Genomic DNA, 12,470 nt, shown 5'->3' with positions numbered 1-12,470 from the left:
AAGCTGTTAAAAACAGACACCATAGTTCTAGCAATAATTATATTTGATGAATAAAATTTGTGTTACTTAGCTTTAAGTGTGTACTTCATTGAAATAATTGTGTCTATTATGTTCTATAAAAAGAAAGTTGCATATGAGTGAGAACCTTGCTTGAGAGAAAGTGTGCATACCCAGTAATTTTCAGGACTGAAATGGAAAAAAGTGATTGTGTGAAGCTTTTCTGCATCTGAAAAGAATCAGTGAGAGTACATGTTCCAAAAGTGAGAGTGCTGTGACAAAAAGGTATCTGCCTCTTGCTTGAGTACTTTGACCATCAATAAGCTTACCCATTTAAACTACCAAAGCATGGTTGTCTTTTACAAGGTATGTGATTGCCATTCAGCAGTGACTCTGGCTTTGAAATGACAGGATCTGTCTTTCTCGAACAGCAAGTGAGGACTGAAATGACTTGAATTTATGGTCTGAATTGCCAGTCACTTTTACGAAGGATGATAGCCAAGAAAAAGCGTTATTAAGTTGCCTGCAAGGTTAGATAAGTGTAACTCCAACACACATTTGAGCATGCAGATTCAGTATGCGGTGCATGGAGAGATTTCATACCTCAGAGTGATAAACAGAGTAATAGAGAGAAGGGTGCTGCTGGGAAACCATCAGGAAGCAGTGAGCACAGGAACAACACTTAAGAGTTTCTTTCTACCTGGGATCCAAAGCCTGCAGTTATCTTGTTAGATTAGGTGTCTTTGTAACAGCTGATCATCCCTCACTCTTTTGTTCCTTCTTGAAAAGAAGAGAGGGCTGATGACTTATGCAACAGTCAAATGGCTAACACTCCCTTCCCAAATTTAAGCACTTGGCTAGGTCCAGGCAGCAGCTTGCATGAGTTCATTATCCTCCCCTTCTCTTAATGCTGTGCAGAAAACCATAGAAGCTTCGCACTGAGGAGGGAGAAAGCACAAAGCAGGAGGTAGCTGTTTGTTTAGAGAGCTGGGATAGTAAGACAACATACATGAAATTAGTTTTCTTAGTCACTTTTTCTGGATTTGTTAGGAATAGTCTATAGACACCTGAGAGGCCTTTTTACTTTGCTATATACTGGATGCTACTGGCTTGAGGAATGCAGGGTAGCACAATCTTTTTGACTAAATAAATGGTGCAAAACACATGTGCTTCTGGTCTGGTTCCTTGTGTTTAGAAGGACAATTTGTGATAAAGCAGTATTTTCTAAAACTTTGATTTTTTTTTTTTTTATTTTTATTTTTTATTTTTTTACCTTGGAACACCGGAACATTTGCAGTTGTTTTGGGGGTTGTAGTGTGGGGGAGTTTGTTTTTTGTTTTGTTTTTTCTTTTTTTTTTGGGGGGGGGGGGGCGTTTGGGTGCGATTGTGGGGTTTTTTGTTCGATTTTTGTGGTGTGGTTTTTTTTGTTTTTCCTCTTTAGGGCTTTTATGATGCATGCTGTCATCTAAGGTTTTGTTGAACTTTATAAATCGGAGTGCAGAGCTGTGTGCCATAAATATGTTTAAAGAGATGAACATACTGGAAAGAGCCCAATGAAGGGCTACAAAGATGATGAAGAGACTGGAATATCTCTTCTCTGAGGGAAAACCTGAGAGAACTGGGACTGTTTAGCTTGGAAGAGAGAAAGCTCAGGGGGATGTTATCAGTGTGTATGAATACCCATAGGGAGAGTGCAAAGGGGACAGAGCCAGGCTCTTTTCAGTGATAACCAGTGACAGGACCAGAGGCAATGGACACAAACTGAAACACAGGAGGTTTGTCCTAAGTATCAGGAAAGCTTTTCCGTTGTGAGTGTGACTCGGCACAGGCACAGGTTGCCCAGACAGGTTGTAGAGTATTCAACCTTGGAAATACTCAGAAGCTGTCTGGACATGGTCCTGGGCAACTGACTCTAGGAGGCCATGATGGAACGGTGGGGTGGGACAAGATGACCTGTAGAGGACTTGTTCAACCTCAGTCACTCTGGGATTTTGTGATTCCTTTGGTTTTCCTATTCTTGTAAGAGACAACAATAATTCATTTCCCTGTGCCACTAATAATTCTGTAGACCTCTATGATACCTTTTTTCAGTCACTTTTGAATAGACATCAGGTGGAGCAGAACTGAATATAGCACTGAGGATGAGATGTGCCATAGAAGTGTATTGTAGCAGGTACTGCATATGAATTTATGGTGTATGTAGGTAGCTCCTGCTTTTCTTCTCTGTTTCTTTGCTAACAATTCTGAACACTTTTTCATAGACTATCAAAACTTGAAGATCTGTCTGTCTTCTGGATGGTAATTATTGGCTTAGCATCTATTACTGTACCTATAACTTTTTTTCTGTGCATGCATAGCTTTGCTTCTAGTAACACTGAATTTTATCTGGCAGTCTATTAGCTTGTCACTAACTGTCATAAGATCCATCTGTACCTGTTTATAGTTGACCTTTGTTTTTATTAAATTGCTCTGAAAAACAGTTCATGTTCATCATCAGCAAATGTTGTGGTTTCACATTTGCCTCTTTTCGCCTGTAGGTTGAAGAGTGTGAGCCCCAGTATAGGTTATCTTTGTAGGATCATTCTGCGGACCTTTTTTCCACTGCAAAACTAACTGCTCCTTCGTTTCCTATTTTAAACTGATTATTGTCTGTGAGAGGGCTTTATATTTCTCTAGTGGCAGATTAGTTTCTTTCAGAGCCTTGGTGGAAAGACCTTGTCAAAACCAACCTGAAATGCAAAACATACCTTTGCTGGCTTACTGCTTGCAGAGCTCTAAAAGACACTGCCCCAGGGATCTAATTTTCTGTACTCCATGATTTTAAATCCAGAATTATTTGTTGAATTTATGCTCTTTTGCAGTCCCTGCAGAATGCTACAGCTTCCTTCCCTCTTCAGTGTTCTTGGCTAGTGGAATTGTAAACCTTGGAGGAACTTTGGGTGAGATTTTCATGTTCATTGTTAAAATCCTTGCTTATTTGTTCTGGAAAGCTATGTTAACCTTTCTGCTGTTGGTTACGGATTTTATTCTAACAAATATGTTAAAGACAACTAGTAAAGAAAGGTTTATAAAGACTGAAGAGAGAAATTTTGGCTACTTTATATACTTTAGCCTGTAATTAGCATTAAGACTTTCTCTAGAAGAGTTACTGTAAAATAAAAATTAGAGGGGCTGAATGGAGAGAAAAGGAAAATCTAGACTAAAGTTAACAAAATTTGTCATTTTTGTGAAATGTCAACATACATAGCTTAGTATACTCTTGCTGAGTTTAACAATCTTTGAAATATAGGATAAACAAGAAAATTATTACATTCCCTTCCGTTCAAGCAGGAAGACCTCTAGAAAGTGGAATTTGTATTACTCTGTATCCCGGGTTCAGCTGGAAAGTTATTTTTCTTCTTCCTAGTAGCTGGTGCAGTGCTGTGGTTTGGCTTTAGTCTGAGAACAATGCTGATAACACACCAGTGTTTTAGTTGTTGCTAAATAATGCTTACCCTAATCCAGGACTTTTCAGTCTCATGCTCTGCCAGTGAGGAGGGGCACGGGAAGCTGGGAGGAAGCAGAGACAGGACACCTGGCCCAAACTAGCTAAAGGGGAATTCCATACCACAGCACATCATGCCCAGTATATAAACTGGAGGGAGTTAACCCAGAAAGCCTGGATCACTGTGAGTTGGGCTGGGTATTGGTCAGCAGGTGGTGTGCAATTGTATTGTGCATCGCTTGTGTATTGGTTTGGGTTTTGTCTGTCGTCCCCCCCCCTTCCCTTTTTTGTATTCTCTCCCCTTGGGGTTTACATTCTTTCAGTTCTCCCCCTTCTTCCTGCCTGGAGATGGGGGGGGGGGCCGGCAGGAGAAAGGAGGGGGGTGAGTGGCTGCATGGTGCTGAGTTACCAGCTGGGCTTAAACCATGGCACTCTTGGTTTTCATGGAAGGTTTTGGCAGAGGGGTCTACAAGGGCCGGTTCTATGAGAAGCTGGTAGAAGCTTTCCCTGTGACTGATAGAGTCAATGCCAGCCAGCTCCAAGGCAAACTCACTACTGGCCAAGGCTGAGCCCATCATTGATGGTGGTAGCAACTTTGGGATCACATAGTTAAGAAGGGGAAAAAGTTACTGTGCAGGAGCAATTACAGCCAGAGAGAGGAGTGAGACTGTGAGAGAAACAGCTCTGCAGACACCAGGGTCAGTGAAGGAGGGGAGGAGGTGCTCCAGGCACTGGAGCAGAGATACTCTTGCAGCATGTGGTGCAGACCATGGTGAGGCAGGCTGTCCCTCTGCAGCCCATGGACGTCCATGGAGGAACAGATACTCACTTGCAGCCTGTGGAAGACCCCACACGAGAGCAGGTGGATGCCCAAAGAAGCTGTGATCCCATGGGAAGCTCATGCTGGAGCAGGCTCCTGGCCATACCTGTGGCCCCGTAGAGGAAGGAGCCCCCACTGGAGCAGGTTTGCTGGCAGGACTTGTGACCCCTATGGGGAGCCCATGCTCTAGCAGTCTGTTCCTGAAGAACTGCACCTTATGGAAGGAACCCATGCTGGAGCAGGGGAAGAGTGTGAGAAGTCCTCTCCTCTGAGGAGGAAGGAGCAGCAGAAACAGTGTGTGATGAACTGACTGCAACCCCCATCCCTCTTCTCCCAGTGCAGGAACAAAGTTGAGCACAGAAAGAAAGGAGGGGTATGTTTTAGATTTTTTTTTTTTTTTTCCTCGTTATCCTTCTCTGATTTTTGATTGGTAATGAATTAATTTCCCTAGTCAAGTCCGTTTTTTTCTGTGATGGTAATTGGTGAGTGATACCTCCATTTCGTTCTCTCTCCCCATGAGCCATTCCCTCTCATGTCCAGCCGAGGAGGGGGAGTGATAGAGCTGCTGTGGTGGGAGGAAACCTAGTGTCTATCCAGGGTCAACCCACCACAGACTCAATGATATTAGGATATTTATAGTAGTATCCTCTGATATTGCTGAAAATTGCAAGAGAGAGGTTAATAATTTGTGTTGGAAAAAATGCAGAAGATGGTCTGGCCCTGGAAATCATCTAGTTGATAGGAGCTTGCAGGTAAGAAGGGAATAGCTTTTCTATGGAATGAGAGGAGGAGGTCATAGTACTGCTGTTCCTTGATGAATTCTTGGCAGCAGCCTGGACAGGCTTGCATTTGGATCACTGGAAGTCCAAACCGGGGACTTTGTTCTCTTAAAGTCCATTTCTTTGTTGGTGAAGTATTACCCAGAACCTCCAAAATACAGGCAGGATTTGTGTTGCCAGATAAAAGCTTCTTGGTCACCATGTGCAGAGATGGAGGAGATAGATTGCCCTCTGAAGATGCCTATAATCCTCTTCTGACTAAACACACTAAGACAGCTTGAAAGTGACTGTTACACTCATCCAGAATGAATGAGGTGAATTCCACTTTATGTTTCTGAGCATTGAATCTTTCTCGTTTCCTGCTTGATCAGGTGCCAGAGTACTCTGGGAGCATTTAATTTAGTAGTCCAAGATAGAGGAGAGGAAGTAGCACTGAAAAGGGGAGACAATTCCTTTGCATTTTATTTGTCTCTAAGAGCAGTACATGTCATAATACAATAGACACAATAATAGTACAACAAAACAGTACACAAACTATAAAAAGAAATGTTTGATTTTATCAGCAAAATGAGGAGGGAGGAAGTTCAGCAGAAGGTCAAAGGATTAGATTTACAAGGAAAAAGAGTGTGCATGTGGTTAAATTATGTGGAATACCAAGATGAATTAACAAGGACATGTCTAGACCAGTGAAAGCAGGAAAGCTTGCTGCAGGGGGAAGGATTGTAGCAACTGAAGAATAGCTAGTTTCCTGCACCTTGATATGAGTCAGTAACTAAATGAAACAAATTGAGAAATACTTTAATCCTGTGGACAAGTTATTTAATAATTAATAACAGATTAGGATGTTTTACATATTTTTCCTAAGGCATCTGCTGCAGCTGACTGACATGGTACTAAAGATCCTGTATTATTTAGGATTTCTCAGATAGGGAGGCTTTTCCATGTTTACCAAATGGGCAGATAGGCGATACTGATATTATTTAAGCTGTTTGGAAATATTGAAGTGTTCAGCTGTAGGCAATTTCATAACAAAATCATGAAGTTAGCTTAAAAATCATGAGATTTAAATAACGATACTGATTTGATTTATTCTCTCTTCATCAGTTAAGTTTGTTTTCAAACAAAGTTTTCCAGTCCTGGTTATGGTAGAAAAAAGTCAGCGAGTGAGAGTATTGTACAGTATCAGCAAGACTACCAGAGCAGGGTCTGTAAGAAAAACACCAAACATTATGAGACTCCCATGACTTCTGCTTAAGTAAATTCTGTTGACCTGAAGTGCAAATATATATGAAGGATCCCTTTGTCATAAAGGAAAGCAGAGCAATTGTTTGGTTCCCATTGGTTTCAGATTTCTTTAGATTTCTTTATCCAGATTGCTGTTCCTAGTACCATGACTCCTTGAATGAAGGTGTAACCTAGTTTTACATTCCTGTATACAGTCCACTTTGCAATATTTATCCTGTTTCTCCATTCTTTTGCAGATGGAAATACTGACACAAATATAAGAACTTTGATGCTTTCAGACTTTGAATTTTGATTTGCTAAATGACCAGGAATAAGATACTGCCTGAGCAAGATGAAATGCCTTGAAGATCTTTGGTTCTGCTTTCATTTCTCCTGAAGCAATGGTTTTCTCAGCAATGTTGACGCTGGCCCACTCTGGGACCTCAAATGCTACTTTTATTGTTTATGAAAATGCTTATATGAATTTTACCACTCCACAGTTCTTGCTTCGTAGTGGCACAACACAGCCGTCGAGATATGGTTCAGGTGCTGTACTCACCACTGAGAGAAGTACTTTTCTGGTGAATGCTACAGCTATCCTGCCATCGCAGGAAGTTTTCAGGAGCTTGAGTTTGCCACTCCAGATCATTCTTTCTGCTGCTATGATATTTATCCTATTGGTTTCTTTCCTTGGAAACTTTGTTGTTTGCCTCATGGTCTACCAGAAGGCAGCTATGAGGTCTGCAATTAACATTCTCTTAGCAAGCCTGGCTTTTGCAGACATGCTGCTGGCAGTGCTGAACATGCCTTTTGCTCTGGTAACAATCATTACCACTCAGTGGATTTTTGGGGATATATTCTGCAGAGTCTCTGCCATGTTCTTCTGGCTTTTTGTCATAGAGGGGGTAGCCATTCTTCTTATTATTAGTATTGACCGATTTCTTATCATAGTTCAGAGGCAAGATAAACTGAACCCTTACCGTGCAAAGATTCTCATTGTACTTTCCTGGGCAGCATCTTTTGTTGTTGCTTTTCCATTATCAGTAGGGAATCCTAATCTGCAGATACCCTCAAGAGCACCTCAGTGTGTCTTTGGCTACTCGACAAGCCCAGGTTACCGAGCCTACGTGATCGTTATCTTGCTAATTTCTTTTTTTATTCCATTCCTGGTAATGCTGTATTCTTTTATGGGCATACTCAACACCGTCCGCCACAATGCAGTTCGTATCCATAGCCACCCTGATAGCATATGTCTCAGCCAGGCCAGCAAACTTGGTCTCATGAGCTTACAGAGACCTTTTCAGATGAATATTGATATGAGCTTTAAAACTCGTGCCTTCACAACCATCTTGATTTTGTTCCTTGTCTTCATAGTCTGTTGGGCACCCTTCACCACTTACAGCCTTATAGCCACATTCAACAGCCACTTCTACTACAAGCACAACTTCTTTGAGATAAGCACTTGGCTCCTTTGGCTCTGCTACCTCAAGTCTGCACTGAACCCACTGATATACTACTGGAGGATTAAGAAGTTTCATGATGCATGCTTGGACTTGATGCCCAAATACTTCAAGTTTTTGCCACAGCTACCTGGCCATACAAGACGGCGCATTCGACCGAGTGCCATCTATGTGTGTGGGGAGCATCGGTCGGTAGTGTGAAGCTGCAGTTGTTTGACAATGATTGTTATTTTCTGGGTTTATTTTTTTTTAGGCTTTAGGTTGAATTTTATTTTGTTTAATATGGCTTTTTCAGTGTGGCCATATCTTATAACTTACTTAATTTTCCCAGTACTCTGTGCAATTTTGGGAGGTAAGATAGAGGGAGGGAAAGTGGTTAGTTATACTTGGGTTTACTACCAGAATACAATGTAAACAAAATAACAAATGTTACCTCTAGGATTCCATGGAAATCCATTCTTTTAAATGAAAAACACATTTGTAACATTTTGTCAGGTTTAGGCTTACTAGGCCTGCAATTCCATCTAATTGTAGCGACTTTTTTTTTTTTGTATGCTGCTAAGATACAGTGTATTTAGTTAGTGTAATTTCTCTGAAAAATGTTGCTGCTGTCTGCCAATATATTGGAGCCAAAAAGTCTCATTAGATTACTCCTATTTAATTTTAACAATATTTCAGAAGTTTTCATGGTGACACTAGAGAACTTCTTCCTTTTTTTTAATCTTTACTTTAATACTTTCATTAATATTTTTTGTGCACTTTACAAAATTTACTATGGAATTTGTTCATTGGAATATTTTGTTCTGTATTGAAGGGGTATTATTATCATTATTTGTTATATTGCTGAATTTCAATGAAGGACCAGTGTAAGCTCTAGGAGGGCAATTTATGTTGGTATAGCTACACCTACAGTCAAAGATTCACTGTTTTTCTAACAATTATCACATGTAACATTAACTGCTCTGTTATCAGGGGAGTTGGAAGGAAAAAATGGAGGAAAGAAAGGGATGAAAATACCATGTCCGGAGGCTTAGACTAACATAAAATGTAGAAAAATAGAGCTCATGTGAAAATTATCCCAGGGGAAAGGGTGGTTGTAGTTGTTAGTTTAGGCTGTTACGAGCTATCTAAACCTGATGGTATGCCTGAGAACCTATCTGAAATTGTGACTTTGGGCCTGCAATTTACACTCTGTTGGTATAATGCTGTTTCTGCTTGGAGCTCATGTAAGGCTAGTTGTGCTCTGAAATCATGCTGTCAGGCATTCATTGGGATAGAATTAGAAATAGTAAACCAGCAAATAGATAGCACATGAATCATAGTTGAGACTAGGACTTAGTCTTAATAGTAATTACAGGGAAAAAAATCCTCAGCTTCTTTTCCAGTTTAAGTATTAGGCTGAAACCATAAACTGATAATCGTAGAATGGCTTGTGTTAGAAGGGAACTTGGAAGTTCATCTAGTTCCAACCCCCCTGCCATGGGCAAAGACACCTTCCATTAGACCAGGTTGCTCCGAGCCCCGTCTGACCTGGCCTTGAACACTGGCAGGGATGGAGCATCCATAACTTCTCTGGGAAACCTGTTGCATCCCACAGTGAAGAATTTATTCCTAATAACCTGATCTAAATCTACCCTCTTTCAGTTTAAAGCTATTATTCCTTATAACAGTTGGCCAGCAGTGTTTGCTGTGGATGCAAGTTGAATTCTCCATTTCCCCCCCCCATCCTACTTTACATTGACTTTTTTCCTCTATACTGTTATCTGACTCAAGATTTTACTCTGCTGTTCTCATCTATTAGGCATCAGCTTCTCTCATTGAAATGCCAGATCACTGTTATGATTAATGTCAGGCTATCTCAGTACCTGCCTGGAAAGCAGAAAGGCAAAGGTTTTCCTTGATGATAGCAATCCAGACTCAGCTTTTTTTTTTTTTTTTTTTTTAAATCTGCTAAATAAATATTTAAGGCAAGTAAAATTAAGACTAAGGTTTGGGCCTTGAAGTGACACCTCCCCCCCCCCCATCACCAGTTGCTCTGAGGCTGGGGAAGAATGCCTGCAGAACAGGATTAATGTACACCAAACTTGCCAACCAGGGTTTGAGCTTCTCTTGCTTCTATCTGTCACTCAGTACCCCAAAGCATGAGGACCTCTTCATTGTTCTCGTACCAGGTGAGCAAGTAATAGCAATTTTACCCATTTCTATCTATCTACACAGTATAGGGCATTTCCTTCATGCTTATATCCATGTGTATGAAGGAGGTGCCCTGTTCTGTGTGGATGTCCAAGGACTGCTTAATTTCTGAAGTCAAGTAAGCATTTACACCCCAGATTTTATTTAGGTCTTCAGTGAAGAACTGAGTAAACAGTTATCTCTGTTCTCTTCTTCAACAACAAGCAGTGAAAGTGTTGGCAATATTTATATTTTAGGAGTATAATAGGAACAATTTTGAACTTAGTAATTTATTTTATTTTTTTTTTTAAAGCTGCTAGCTGAGGTTATGGGTTACATGTAAAGGCACCCAGGCAGTGGCGGTGCTATTGATACGTGTGCTGTAAGTTCCTTGTCAACTTCACTGATCATGGTATGGATTTTTCTCATCAGAATGACAGGCAGTAAAGGAGTTCTTCTGTAAACCAGAGTGTTTTAGCTTGTCTTTGCGGTATAGATTTATTTCTGCATTACATTTACATTGATAGTGGAAGTTTATGACCTGGTTAGTATGGATTTTCTGTTCCAGAGCTGTCATGCCTGTTTTTCTCTGAAAGCAGCAAAATTGTATTTAAAGCTAATGTAATAGAGTGAAAGCATACACTGTCTAAGATGGCAGGAACAGGTATTTTTGCTGTCTTCCAGAGCTATAATGTAAATTGTTTGAATGAATGTTGTAAAACATGGTAATTCAAAAAGTAAAGAAGATGAGTAATACAGGAAGGTTAGTGAAATTACTTTCTTGAAAGGGGAGGGGAAAACATTCTGTTGGGATTTCATAATCTCTGATAAAGTACTGGCTGTGAAGTAGAAATTGCAAACATCAAAGGAGGTTAATTTATCTTGATAATTTAGTGCTTGTTTACACTGTCTATAACAGGGTTTCCACTCAGAGCTGCATCTGCGGATACTTGGAAAAAAGAAACCCAAACTGAGTGGCCCAAATTCAGAGATGACTTACTTGGTGATACAGTACTCACACTTAGCTGGTTTTAGAGGTGATCAGAGCATACAGTGAACAAAAGGGTGTTCAAGAAAAAAAGAAACAAGGTAGCATAGAAGTATCCCCAGGGTAATGATGTGTTTACAGATCCATTTGAGCTATTGTGTCTAGTACAGGGTCTTTAGAACAGTGCCTTGCTAATTACAGCTGAAGTCCTAGGACCAAGTTGGAAGCCACTAAACTTAGTCTTGCTGTCTGGGATCCTGCCAAGATCACCATAACCTTGCTGTCTGTAATGTTAAAACACATGTGTTGGTTGGATTGGGGCTACGGAGGCATTTTAGTGGGCTTGACCAACACCAACGATTTTAAAACGGAAATTGATCTTTCCTGATTCTACTGGGGAACTGTAATTTTCTTCCTCTTCAGAAATTATACTCATTACTAAACTGTTATTCTCCCATTATATTTTCAGAAATCTTCGGTCTGGAGGATTGAAATGAATGTATTTTCAATTATGTTGCAGTTTAATTCATTCTGTTAAAGCATGCTGCTTACACAAGACTCATTTGTACAAATTGACTGCTAAAATGATTCTTTTGTACTAAGTTGTGTATCTTTGACATTTGTTATTCATGTAAAAATATGTATATAGAGAAGAAACTTGTTTTGCCTCTTACTGTTTCTGTTTTCTGTTACTATTTTTTTTCACTTGTGTGCTTAATGCTCTCATAGTTTCTTTTATTTGGACATATGCATAAACAACTGGAAGATTTCGGTGGTCTTTCTGCAACTGTTTGAGGATTTTAATTCTCAAATCATTCAACAATGCCCTCCTTGAAAGAGATTTTGATTTAATTTTGTGTGGAAAAATAAAAATTCAGAGCACAAGTTTGTTGCAGTTGGAATGGTGAGAAATTTCTTAAATCCAATTTTCCAGGAGTCACTACTTCGCCATTATCAACTGGTTTGATATTTTTTTGAGGAGTAGTCATTTTCTGATGTGAAGAAACTTGAATTACTATTTTAAAACAAGCTATTAAGTAGAATGGCATTCTCTTTTCTGTATATATTGCATCTGTGAAAATACCCGAGAAACAAACAAAAAAGAAAAAATAAACATGAGCATTCTCCAAAAATGTAGCAAAAGTCTGTAGAATTGCTCTATCTTTGCTCATTTGCAGGCTTTTTGGATTTATTTTCAGTTTTAGACACTTTATCCATATCTTAAATAACAAAGGTTGTTTGCCTGATTTAGGTGGTTTTCTTTAAGCCAATATGTTTCTTGTATAAAGAATTTACAGAATATTCTCTTCTGAGATATTGGAGTAGAGATGTGTCAGTCTATCTAAAACAAATGAAATAACATCCAGGAAAAGAGAGAGCCTAAAAAGAAAATAATTTTCCTAAAACTGCTGCCTGGGCTGGGTGTACTACCTTTAGCTATGACTGATTAATTAAGATCATCTTACTGTGCAATAAATAAAACAGGCAGTGGTACTGCATGGCATGATTCATTTCAGCACAAGACAGTGACCTTTATGATTCAAGT

The 12,470-nt window shown here is 39.8% G+C and overlaps 1 protein-coding gene across 6 annotated transcripts in view; it reads left to right on the top strand.

The window, feature by feature from the left end:
* The window catches only part of GPR63 (G protein-coupled receptor 63), an 81,454-nt gene that overhangs the window by 19,188 nt on the left and 49,796 nt on the right, over nucleotides 1–12,470 (top strand). For 2 of the 6 annotated variants that reach the window (XM_062608420.1, XM_062608421.1), the window contains exons 3-4: nucleotides 2,859–2,936; nucleotides 6,562–12,418. The exons of 3 other annotated variants lie outside the window; for them this stretch is intronic. In XM_062608420.1, the coding sequence (XP_062464404.1) occupies nucleotides 6,706–7,965 (1,260 nt within the window). In that variant the 5' untranslated portion in view covers nucleotides 2,859–2,936; nucleotides 6,562–6,705 and the 3' untranslated portion in view covers nucleotides 7,966–12,418. Of the gene's footprint in view, nucleotides 1–2,370; nucleotides 2,937–6,561; nucleotides 12,419–12,470 lie in introns of those variants that run through there. One more of the 6 variants, XM_062608422.1, reaches the window with a different exon arrangement.

This window comes from Pezoporus occidentalis, unplaced genomic scaffold (genome assembly GCF_034315485.1).
Source record: "Pezoporus occidentalis ecotype Australia unplaced genomic scaffold, CSIRO_AGI_Poc_V1 ctg13, whole genome shotgun sequence".
NCBI classification, from domain to species: domain Eukaryota; kingdom Metazoa; phylum Chordata; class Aves; order Psittaciformes; family Psittacidae; genus Pezoporus; species Pezoporus occidentalis.
This window is presented reverse-complemented; position numbering and strand designations above follow the sequence as displayed.